Source organism: Elgaria multicarinata, chromosome 8 (genome assembly GCF_023053635.1).
Source record: "Elgaria multicarinata webbii isolate HBS135686 ecotype San Diego chromosome 8, rElgMul1.1.pri, whole genome shotgun sequence".
NCBI classification, from domain to species: domain Eukaryota; kingdom Metazoa; phylum Chordata; class Lepidosauria; order Squamata; family Anguidae; genus Elgaria; species Elgaria multicarinata.
This window is the reverse complement of record NC_086178.1, coordinates 64,929,211-64,942,193: the sequence shown is the minus strand read 5'-3', so window position 1 is coordinate 64,942,193 and position 12,983 is coordinate 64,929,211. Positions and strand designations below refer to the sequence as shown.

The following is a 12,983-nucleotide window of genomic DNA, read 5'->3' as shown; positions in this document are numbered from 1 at the left end:
AAAACACTTTGTTTGTAGCTGTCCTAATAGGATCCATTAAACAGTTGATATATTTATAGCTTGCAATGTTTATATCCTCAAACTTTCTCAGGTGAGTGTTAATAGGTTGGGTTTTCAAAAGAACACAGTTCTTAACAATACAGCAAAAGCAGAATTAAGAAAAGAGAGCATTAAAATGAAGAGGCACTGTATTCACAGCTGAAAAACTATTTTTTTAAGTCACCAGCGAGCTTTTAATCTCTAAATTAAATCTTCCTGTGTGATATTTTCAGGCAAACACAGCTTTTTCTCCATTACAAAAACCAAACAGATTAACTGGGCTTTAACCATACAGTGAGCTGTGTGCACACTTGAAAGAATGTTCACAGAAGAAAAGTAAACAGTCTACAGACACTAATCATATGTTTTACGATAGCCATTTAAAAACTATTCCCTGTACTACCATTATTTAAATGGGTGTCAGGCTATGCTGCCGTGTACTTGAAATACTCAAGGATGGATGAGGCTTTTTTTAAATCTGTGCAAAGTTAGCATTAAATGCAATCCAAAAAAAGCTCAATTGTGGCACGTGAAAAAAAATGATGTGCCACTTCATTCATTCATAGACAGAGTTTGGATACATTATCTAAATATGTTAATCACATCTGTGGCATTTTTTAAACAAGCTCTGAGATGTACTCATAGTTTCAAATTTATTTTTTAATTAACTTGCAGGTATTTGGACTAACAAGAAAAGAAGAAGCCCAGGACTCTATGAAGAACAAAGACTGACGCTATTACATTCTCTAGGGCAACAGGTTATATATATATATAGTTAACAAAATAAGTCACGTCTAGACTTTTGAACTAATAAATCTAAGCAGGATTTATAGTGCCATGTGTGCCCTTTGGAGTACACAAAATCCAGAACTTAGCAGAGGGGTTAAAAGGTACAACAGAGTGTCCGATCCTGCAACACAGGAACAATTTGAGCTTGGGAGTTCACTTAGCATGGGATGAAAGGTTATGTATAGTATTCACTGCCCGTGGTTAGCAAGCCACATCATTCTGGAATAATTCCAAAGGAGTGAACAAGCTAGTCTCAAGAATATGACTTTAGAACTAGAATGTTAGTTCTTTTTTTAAAAAAGGAATAATTAAAGGCTAATGTACAGATAACGTTGGGACAGGTTTATTTTATCTAGGAGAGGAATTAGGGAAGTGTAAGACAAAACTTAACCATCATACTCTTTTTAAAAAGCATTTGAAAATGGGTCAGAAATCGAACAAAATTTTAAAAATAGTGTAATTTCCATTTCAAATCAATACAGAAAAGCTTTGGTACCTTCATTTACATCATTTTGTCCTGTAACGGAAGCTTCATTTCCTCTCTTCCTAAATTAACTACAATTGTAGGTAGAGTTAATTATTTACATCTTTAGTCAAAATAAAACCTCCAGGAGTAGCTCTTTGAAACAGTGAGTACTTGCACAGGATTATAAGCAATTTATTTTTAAAAAAGCAAAACAATTGGGGCTGTGAGGCTTTAGTTTTTAATGAATGTATCTCACACAAAATGTTAGAAATAGAACACACTGTAGTTATTTCTGTTTATTTGGTATCATTAAAATGGAATTTAGACCTAAATGATAAGGAACAGCATCCTAAGGTCAATTAAGCAGACAATTTAAGTAGTGTTATAACCAACATGGTCAATTTCATCATTTGAAAATGATCGTTTTTATTGTACCTACTCATAAGCAAAAAATATCCCCCCTTAGTTGATTTAACTCTATGATATTGCAAGAAACCTTCTTCCTCAAAGCCTAACCACTTCTCAAAATCTCTCCACAATAACTCTTTGAACCTACCTGTTTTTGGATCTACATCGGCTGGTAAGTGTGGAGGAGGATTCCCTGGTGTGAAGTGCTCATTGCTGTACGTAATAAGCGGCGTAAGGGGATGTACATGGTGCGGGTGCTGCACAACTGGGACTTTGTTAGACTGTGAAAAGAGAAAATGAAGAGTGTGGGAAAGATGCAGCATTAACAAAGCGACCCAGCGCAACATTACGGAAGTAGTTTAGAAACACACACAAACCTCAAGGCTAGAAAACTAGTTGCAGATTTCCATGCATAGTAAGACTGTCTATCAGAACATACCTTCAGTTATTTTCTCCCCTCTTGATATATAAGCTTATGAGTCCCTCCTTTCTCTAACACTCTGGGTCTCAATCCCTTTACTAGGGAGGTCAACCAAGATAAGTTCATTATTATTAGGGAGCACCCTTTAGATTGCAACCGCTGACCTGTAAAGTGAAGTCTCTTTAGTCCCTTGCTCTGTATTTGTCTCGACAGCCATTCCTGGTCCTATTGTGAGTCATCTTCATGGGTTTCATGACATATACAGTGCCCACACACCACTTGGGGGGAAACTGGCCTTGTGAAATAAAGCATGATTTTGTGGTTTTCTAACTTTTTTTTTTAATCCCTGTTTTGATTAAGACATAATGTTTGCACTAAGCTATTTTGAGGGACATTAAAAAACCCTAAGACAGCAATTGATTCTTGATTGTTATCCGGTATAGGAGATATAAGGATCACTTTTGTCTATCCATAGCTGCCGGTAATGTAGCGTTCAAACTGCTGACACACAGATCTCACAGAAGTCTCTGCTGCAGAGTTCATTTCAGGACACACAGATCTGGCCACAAGTAAGACCCTTGCGTCAGCAGGTCAAAAGTTATATTATTAGCGGCCATTTACAAGCGAGAGCCAGTCATGCATCTGCTATACCCAGCAACATTCCTACTGCCTTGTGATATTTAAAGAACAAACTTATAAAAGAAGAAAAGGTGGTCTCCCGGCTATTAAAAAAAAGCCACAACAAATATTTTTCCTCATGTCCATTTTAAAGTCAGCATCAAGGTATGCTTGCACTCAGCTCTTAAACTGAAGCTATTTACACATCTCTTCTTTTCCATAATTATTTAAGAATACGGTGGTGTAATGCTTATTACTCAACATCTATCAGACCGATTTTGCTCATTTTTGTTTTAAACTGAAACTTAAGCAGTGTACACAAGCAGAAAATTTTGAAAAGTTCACAGAAGTTCAAAGTTTGAGCTTTAATAGCAGTTAAATCTTCTGCAGGGCAGCCTCCCCACCAGCAGGATGACTGATAGCTCTACTCAGCCAATCAGTGTGGCACAAAGACAGGTCCTGGGTGCAGCTGCACAGTTAGGCTGTCACCACTACCGAAAAAGGGGACGGAAACAGCTAATCGGGGCATTTGAGGGAAGGGACGAAACCACACCACATGCAAATATCAGAGGGATGATTCCCTATGCATGAGCCACATTTGCATTATTCATGAGCCCTTACTAGCACCCATGGCAACATTCATGACTACTAGCACCCATGGCGACATGTACTTTACACTTATGGCCAGGAGGGAGGCATAGATAATTTTGTAGTATTTATTACAGAGGTGGACAGCATGATATTTTCCTGAATCTAGACATATGTCTCCGTAGTTAGTCATACCTAGAGTAGACCCTCTGAAATCAATGGATTTAGGTTAGTCATGACTAAGTATTACTAAATCTTGATCCAGCCCCAAATATTTTGTGCTACAACCCCCTTAAATCTCGGCCAGCATGGTCAGGGATTATAGGAATTATAATCCAAAACATCTAAAAGGCCCCATATAGCATAAGAACCCTTACAAAGGCTACAATAATGCTGTACACACTTACCTGGATGTTAAATCCCATTGAACTTAATGGGACTTACATCTGAGCAAATATCTATAAAAGTCTGCTGCAATTTTCAGTTCATCAAACATGCTACTTCTGATGAACAGCAGATAATGAATTTGGGGGGAAATGGAAAGAAGTTAGAAATGGATACTTAAGACTATCTCTTTGTGAAAAAAACATGCAGACAGCATCTTTTCTATTACAGTTCCAAACCAATGCAAAGCTACTGTTCATTCACAAGAGAAGAGAACGCAAAATGAAAACAAGAAGGAGGTGTGGGGAAACTGTTGCAGTGTGTACTATGCAGCCTGTTTACAACTGTAAATTACTCTCACCATATCACCAAGGAAAAATTCAACTGAAACAAGCAAACCTGGTAAGCCATTTTACTGCAAATAATCCAATTGCAACTGAGAGACATACACACACAGTGAGAGAAACCCCTATTCCCTATAGAGGATTTACACTAAAATCCTACAACAGGGACATTTAACCAGATTAGGTAGCAGCAAAGATAAAGAGGCTAGTATTAGATGACGAATGGATTAGAGTCAACTTTCATTTTCGAATGTGTCTTCATTTCCTTTTATTACTTTAAGTAAGGAACAATTTGCATTAACATCAAGCAAAAGGAATTACACTAAGGGAATCAGGAACAGTGTGGTGGCGCCCGCGAGCGCCACCTCAGTCCAGGAGCTGTCAGAGTCTTTGCTATTATCCTCAGCCTAGATTAGCAATGGCAGTTCTCCGCCCCCACCCACCCCAAAAAAGGAATGGACACTTTTAACAGAGACTATGAAACCTCAATAATATTTTCTGTCTGTAAAGAAATAATAATACATATTTGCTTTACTGATCTTCTTTGAAACACTTTGATCACCTTTTAAAATACTGCAACAATTTTGTTTGTTTTAGAATTTTACCAAAAGTGAAACAGAATCTTGGACCAGGTTAAAATTAACATTTCAGCGCAGCCACTGACTTGCTATAATACACATTTACCTGGAAGTAAGTTCTGTAGAACTTTGGGAGACTTACTTCTAAGTATACATACACAGGAGCTGTCTCTAAGGCTGCAATCCTATGCACATTTATTAGGGAGTAAGCACCATTGAATACATGGGGTTTAGTTCTGAGTAAACTTGCATAGGATTACACTGAATATTATCTTTGGAATATCATGCTTTCTTAGCCTCAGTTTTCCCCATCTGTAAAATGGGAATAAAGACAACTTCACTCACTATCTTGAGAAGAATAATTCAGCAAGGATTGTAATTTGGCTACTTTTTGCTCTTATATCTTATATATCTATATTGATAGAGATATAGTTATATATTTAAGAAGACTGCTATGGTATTGTTTTTATTATATTATTATGTGGCTCATAAGCCATTTCAGGAGAGCTACAGAAAAGTGGGGTAAAAGAGAATAAATGAACGACAAGTGCCATGTGAAACAACTAATTGGATTTGTGTATGTGTATTCCAAATAAACTATAAGGAGTACTGGTTTAGCCATCATCTCCTGTGGGGAATTATTTAAATGTCTAATGCATTTAAGTATTCTTAGGATGTATCACCCTGCCATGAAAGCATCTTGTACGTTTATATGTATATCGGTTTATTTCCAAAACATGCATAGAGCAAAACACTACAAGAGTGATCTCATTACAGGAGAAGCTATTGTAGTAAAGAATTCTTCAGTATAATTCCTTTTCAATATACCCCATTGTTACAACTATAAAATATATTTTGCTGCCGTACTTTGGTCTTGCTTTCTCTTTTATCCCAACTTTCAGACAAATTGCATGCTTACGTTTTTTATAGTACAAGGTTTTTATAGTGAAAAAACAAAACAACAGTTCCTTTAGCTTTTAAACTCTAACCAAAGAACTATCAGCCAAAGAAGTATCACGTCAACAATCCGTGGAATTCTCAGCTGTCACTTCTACAGATTCCAGCCCACAGACCACCCCTCTCTCAGTGATGGCTACGGCTTCCATGAGTAACCACTAGAGGACATGACCAGCTAAAATATTTGACAAGGAAAACTCATATCAGTTTATCGTCCGGACCAACAAGTATTAAACCAGGTGTGACAATCCTTTGAAACCTTTGTTCGCAGTTGACATCTTTCATTCACTGCATGCACTATCCTAACCTCATTCACAGTCCAAAGAAACACTTCAGCATCATGCCATAAATTATATTAAGAATGCTTGGATACAAAAGTAAAATTGTAAAGCCACCTTCTGGAGTTCTAACATCCCAAAATGCCATGGGGGAAGAATGTACAATTACTAAATAAAGAAAAATATGGGAAAGAGAGAGAAAATTACTCAGGAAAACAAGTCTGTTTTTATTCAAGTGGCTGCTCAGAAGACAATGCTCTTAGAACGTACGGGGCTTGATCGAGGATCAAAGTTCCTCCAGGAGAAAGGTACTACTGGCAGAACAGGGCTTCCACATCTGCTCATGCCCCCTGCATTGACCCCACACACCCTCCAAAACTACTCAAGAGGGCTGGGGGCCCTCCATAGATTTGGAGGGCAAGTCTGGGCTTCCGGGAAGGGGGCAGTAGAGAATGCAGCAGAAGTCCTGTTACACCTCCATATGCTTCTACTGGCGAAACATCGATGCTGGATCAATCCACCTAGTTTATAGCTCACTTTGTACTGCTGTTGTAAATAGGATTTTAAGATTGCACATGCTGACTTTTCTGTCAGCTCATCAAACAATAGCTGATGTACCTTCATAGCAGGGCTTCTGAGTTATAACTGGATGTGTCCTAACCAAGTTGTGAAGGAGAGGATCCCTTTCTTTTCCTTCCACCCCTTTGCTGTTTGTGAATTCTGCCATGCCACTCCCAGTTCCTGGAACAGCCTCACGTACTCATTGAGAGAGTTTCTTCCAGCAAGTTGTTCTTCCAGTTCCACACCTTCACTAAAGGTAACCTGTATAGCCTCAGCTTTTCTGAATCTTTTCTCTATGGTTTACTCCCTTCTCGTACCAAGCACTCATTTGTCCTTCATGTGCCCTCTCTTATCCTTTTGTCCACTACATTTGATGTCAATGATCAAACCTTTAACTAAAGTCCATGTAACTTCAGTGCTGGAGACTACATGTGAAGTAGTAGCAACAGCATTTTTATACAATCCTTACATCATGATGACGATGATGATCCACGTTTATATAGAATAGACCTGTACGGATAAAAGTGTGTGTGTGTGTGTGTGTGTGTGTGTTTGCCAGTTTCAATTTAGTTTTGTTGCTTATACAAGTGGGGAGAAGAGGTTAGGCATATTCTCTGAAAATGGTGGGGGAAGGAAATCTACACTCAGTAAAAAATAGCCAATAATTTGCGAGAGTCAATTTCGGCAGCACTTCTAGGTTAGCTTTAAAAGTAGGATTACTGAATTATAGTAAATAAACTTTGTTGTGGGGGTAAGCACAGGGGGAGACTATTAGCAATGTGAATGAGAAGAAAATTAATCATACATTTGCTTCTCTCTTTGAAATGAACAGGGGCTTGCCTGATGAAGAGCAGCAATCTCTAGCACTGTTGAATGGCTATAAAAGGTAAGTCACAGAGATCAGATAAAAAGGACTATTAGATCATCTTAGTCCAATGCCCTCTTCCAGATACATGATTATTCTCTGGAGTATATTTTCTTCTTACTTTGTCCGTGCTTATTTTATAATAAATGCTAATAGCTATTCTGAGAAAATTAAAGTTCTCTTTTTTTAAAAAAAAATGCCATTAATGGATATCATAGCAGTTCTTATTTTGTTAAGTTAGTTATCCTAGTAGACAGAGTTTAGAATCAACACAAATAAAAATGGAAAATGAGTACAGCACTCCTTTTGTTTTAAACTTGCTAATTAGTGTTCTGGGCTGAAAAAGCAAATCAAAATACAAACAATGGGAAAAGTTTGTTTTCCCCCCTTGATTGCCTTTGCCTGAAGCAAAGCAGATTAAATTGCATTTATGGAATCAACAATGAAGTTACCAAACAAGAATTAGGAATGGTTTAGCACATGTATAAACAAAGATAACGTAAACCATAGATGAGACTTTCCTATTAGAAATTTAAGCTGAACTGTATTTGAAAACATAGCTCTGTCTTGTGTAAATTCCTATATGTTTCTCCAAAAGTGTTAGGTCAAACTACTCCCCACCCAGCAAAACCAGGGATAATATCCAATTAACCTACCTACACCCACCCACCCACCCACACCCGATGGAATAGCTTCTGTCAGCGGAACAGAAAGGGAGCAATTTCTCCTCCTCCTGCAATCTCCTCTGTGCAATCTGAAAATCTTTTCTAGAAGATTATGGGACCCTCCAGAGCAGATTTCAGGGAGCAGGAGGGAGCTACCAGGGAAGGAGAGGAGGGGAAAGACCCGCTACACGAGTCTACGGATACTCTGCTACCCAAATTAAAGGTGATTACAAACACAACAATAATCACACATAGGGCAATGTACTAGAAGCTTATAGGTAAAATGGTCAAGTGCCCACGAAGTATTCAGCAGGAACAAATCATGTCCGTGCCACAGTTCAAGAGGCTGTAATTTGGAAAGAACCTCCAACTTTCCAAGCCCACTTAAAGCAGAAGCTTTTGGTACCCTGCAGGAGATGTTCTGTCAGTATCCTGGCCCACCTGCCAAGACTGCTCACATTTTGGATTGTGGCAAGTTTAAGATTTGATTGCATACATTGTCCCAGGTCCATATAGCCCTAATTCTTCCTCAGGGATGGTGATGAGTATCCCAAGAGAAACAAAAGCTCACAATTCACCTCTAAACCTGTTTAGCTCCACATACTGAAAACAAATGGAACTACTGCTCAACCTGTTGTTGTTTTTCCTCTACCAGGCCATCATCTTCAAGACTCCCCTAGCGTTTTCTCTTTCTGCAGATTAAAAATTCAATTGGAAATTTTATTGGAAAACTTTATTTGTCTAACACATTAAAACAAAAGCGCAGAAGTGTAGACCTTTGCATTATAGCACAGTAGTTTTGAATTACTAGGCCTTTCCAGGGTGAATAATTTCTGCTAGACTGGGTCAACCAAGAACATTTTAAAGCATTCTTCAGACCTTTCTTGTCCTTCTTCAATCACATGGAAAAAGTAGATAGGGATCTACAATATACATGTAGATAGGGATTTCCATATATGTTTTCTTTTAAGGCACATTCCATGTGCCTTAAAAGGATTGGTTTTTTAAAGCTGTCACACAGAACATGAATCTCTCTCTCGCTCTCGCTCTTTCTTATTTTGGGACGTTATAGATAACTATAATTTTCATATAAGAAACACCAAAGTTCTGCAGTGTTACTAATTTTGTTTTGTTTTTTAAAGAAAAATATCAACTGACTTAGATGGTCCCTGCCGCCATAGTCATATTTACAAAACAAAACGTGTATCCTTAATGTGCATTGTTATTTAGAACAATATAATAATGAACAATATCATCATTACCATCATCCCCATTCAATACTTTTCCTTTTCTCCCCCCCACTCCCAGATTCTGATAGACATTTTCCTTTATAGGATAAGATACTTAAAGGCCATTCTGTTTACCTACCCAACACAGGATTTATTGACATAAAGAATGCTTTCGCACCTGACTAAGCATTTTCTCCAGAAATCTCCTTCTCCTTAGCCCATTATCATTGATACAGTGCTCTGAACCCTTTCAAAGTTTAATGTAGCTCATTTATGCCTAAGGTCTTGCCCTAAGCTCGCTCCCTATTGTAACTGAGGACAAGGCCTCCATTGATAACCATGGCTCCCCTATGCTAAAATAGGGCTCATTTTCTTCCTTCACACAAATGATGACAGAAGCACTGACAACCATGTGTAGGGACAATACTCCTCAAGCCAAAGTTTAACAAAAACCAGCAAACAACCCCACACACACATACACACACACACACCCTTAATGGAGGGGGTGACCTGCATAGTTTACTTTCCTTCTATTTTTCTTTCAGTGGCTATTTCCTGGTTGGGTAATTGTTCACTTTAATAAAGGCCTACCTGCTTTAGCAAAAGCCAGTCAGCTTTCCCAATAATTAGCTGAAGCGTTCAGATAAAACAATGCCAGCTTCTTGCTCCAAAATGCCTGACAGCTCATTTAAATAAAGCTTTGGAGGAATGTCCACTCAGATCCCATGTCCTCTTTAGCCACCTCCACTTGACATTTTACACTCTCTTTCCTATAGAAAAGACGCACAAAACCAACTTTTGAGATTTTAAAACATTTCCACCTAATTCAGCAAAAACAACACATTAAGGTTGCAATCCTATGCATACCTACAAGGAAACAAGTTCTAAGAAACAAAGGGAAACTTACTTCCAAGAAAATATTGCTAGGATTAGGCTGAAACTAGCATTCACTCTTTGCTTAGGACAAAGAAAACGCAAGAGCACCACAAACAGAAAAATGCGTAAGAACCAAAGCTGTACTTTAAATGTATTAACCTTTTTCATAGTAGCATGTGAAAACTTCTGTATATGTACAAACTAAATATATCTAAAATCTTGTTTTATAGCTGGCTTTGTGAGGGAGGAGACTGTTCCTCAAATGCTCAGGAAAGAGGATCTTTGGAACAAACAATATCACGGAAAGTTAACTTTTAAATATTTTTCAAATCTGCAAGTTAAATATATTAAATACAGGGTGTGTGTTTTCCCTCTCCTAATTCACACTTATTTAATTATCAGTAAAAAAAATTGTGCTGTTATATAGAAGAACTTGGCATTTCTATTACTTGAAATAAGTTATCAGCCATTTAAAATAATTGGGGCCTACATAATTCCACATTGATTTTGCCAACATTAATAAAAGATTAGCCATTTATAACCACGGGTAAATACTGTAGTGGCAAAATGGATGGCTATCTTGATGGTTTTTATAAGTAGATAATAGAAACACTGAAGAAAGTACAGTTTTTATTCAACTTTATATTTGCTCTCATCCATATAAATAGTTTGCTTTCAGTTATTATACACTGAGATGCTATTGACTTTAATAGCAATCAAAATAAGAACATGATGACGGGAATGACAGAAATAGTTAAAATAGTTTTTTCTTCAAAGTGGTGCACAGAAATTCACACAGCAAACTCAGAGAAACAAATGAAATAATTGTTGAAGGCGTAAAATATGAAAAAAGCAAATAGCAGTCACATTTTGCTTTATTTTAAATGTATTGATATAGTCTGACATCCGCTTTAATAAAACAGTTAATGGAAAAACAATTTAGATGCTTTAGTTTTGTTTTATTTCCAGAAAGCATTAACTGTATTGTGGTATGGCATATGAAACTTTACAAGTCCTTATACATAGACAGAAAAAATTCCCCCAGACAGGCCACTGGACATAGGGGAAAACATACTGTTTTCCTACAAGAGAGGGATTTCCGGAACAAAAGTCTATTACAATATTAACTTTTGAAGCTTAAGAGAAGTTTTGAATAAGGGGGACAGTGAAATGAGAGAGGACCAGATTTGCTACTATTTATATAGAGTTAGAGGTTTTATTGGAATTAACAAGATCATAGCCTTAAAAAATTACATTCAGTGTTAAAATGCTCTAATAATCACCTTAACAATCAGCCTATAATAACTAACTGTGTATTAAATAATGGTATAATAGCCACAGGTATGGACGGATGGACGGACGGACACAATATTGGCTAAAAGTTATCTTCAATATGATTTACCTTTTAAAACAAAAAACTCAGTCCTACATATATTACCTCAAAGTAAGTCTCACTGAACTCAATAGGGATTACTCCTGAGTAGAAATACATAGAACTGCACTGTAATGGTAAAATTTGGCCGCGGCTGCAATGTTTACAAGAGAGCAAGCTCCGTTGAGCTGTATGAGATCTAAGTAAATATGCTTAGGACTATACTGTCACACACAAATAAAGCTCAACATTATAATGATCATGAAAAGCTTAATTTTAAAAAAATGGAATTCTATGCATTAGAACATATTTTGAAGACATCACGGATGGGAAGCAATACATAATGAGGCCTAAACCTCAATAAAAGATAGATACCTTGGTAACTGCAGCATCATAAGGTATGACCCTTTAGATGTGGTTTGAAATGTCTTAAATGTTTTTTTACTCTCATACTCGCATACATTCATGATTTTTTTTAAAAAAATAATAATTTAATAGTCAGAACATTTTCTTGATTTCTCCAGAATGTAAAACGTTTTAAGCAGTTACTGTCTCTTCTATGTTCCTGATATAGTACGTACCTATTTTCTTTCTGAGTTAGATTTATTTACAGATGGAATTATTAACCATTCAAAATACCAAAAGCACATGGTAACAAATCTAGACAAATTAATTGATGGATTTGGAACTACTAAAAAACACACATATAAGGATAAGACTATGGAAAATTGAAATACTAAAAACATAGATCATTTTAAACACATTTACAGTGCAATCTTATGCATGTCTACTCAGACATAAGTCCAATTGACTTCAGTGGGACTTACTCTCAGGTAAGTACATACAGGATTGCAGCCTTAGCCGTACAGATTAGGCGCTTAAAATCATTGAGGCAGCTAATCCTATGCAATTTACCTGGAAGTAAGCATCACTGAACTCAATGGGACATAGAATTAAGTAGGCATACATAGGATTGCTCTGTTATTCTACCTAGTTAATTGATTATATTTGCCAAGCCAAAATCAGAGTTTGGTTCTAAAGCAGAGAATGTCTATGTATGTAAAACTAAAAATTAAATACCTGTACAGCTAAAGAAGATTCTGAAGTAAGCATAAAAGAAATAAAATGGGAATGTTCTGTTATGGCATAGGCACTCATTGTACATATTATATACAAAGAATACATGCACACACACACACACACACACACACACACACACACACACTTGCTTTTGTTGGCAAGCGACATTCAACAGCTTTAACTCAATAAATGCAAACAGCTGTAAATTATGAAATACCCCTTCCTTATAACAACATTCCAAAAAAGAAAAAGCACTTCTCTTCAAAACAAGCAAAGTCGAAAGAAAAATCTCTTCCTACATTTTTTAATTGTCCCATGCCTTTGCATGTAATGAAAAGGCAGCCTTTGTGTTGTTTTGTAACTATTATAGCGTATTAAGGACTGTCAGCGACAAGTCATCCTATCTCCCCCTCCCCCAAACTGACTTTCACTGTATCTTTTTTGAAAAGTATTACACAAAAGGTC

At 36.9% G+C, this 12,983-nt stretch overlaps 1 protein-coding gene across 18 annotated transcripts in view; it reads right to left on the bottom strand.

The window, feature by feature from the left end:
* Positions 1-12,983, bottom strand: part of TCF7L2 (transcription factor 7 like 2) — a 231,908-nt gene that overhangs the window by 37,599 nt on the left and 181,326 nt on the right. For all 18 annotated transcript variants that reach the window (XM_063132662.1, XM_063132663.1, XM_063132669.1 and 15 more), the window contains exon 5: positions 1,851-1,983. In XM_063132662.1, coding sequence (XP_062988732.1) covers positions 1,851-1,983 — 133 coding nt within the window. The remainder of the gene's footprint in view (positions 1-1,850; positions 1,984-12,983) is intronic.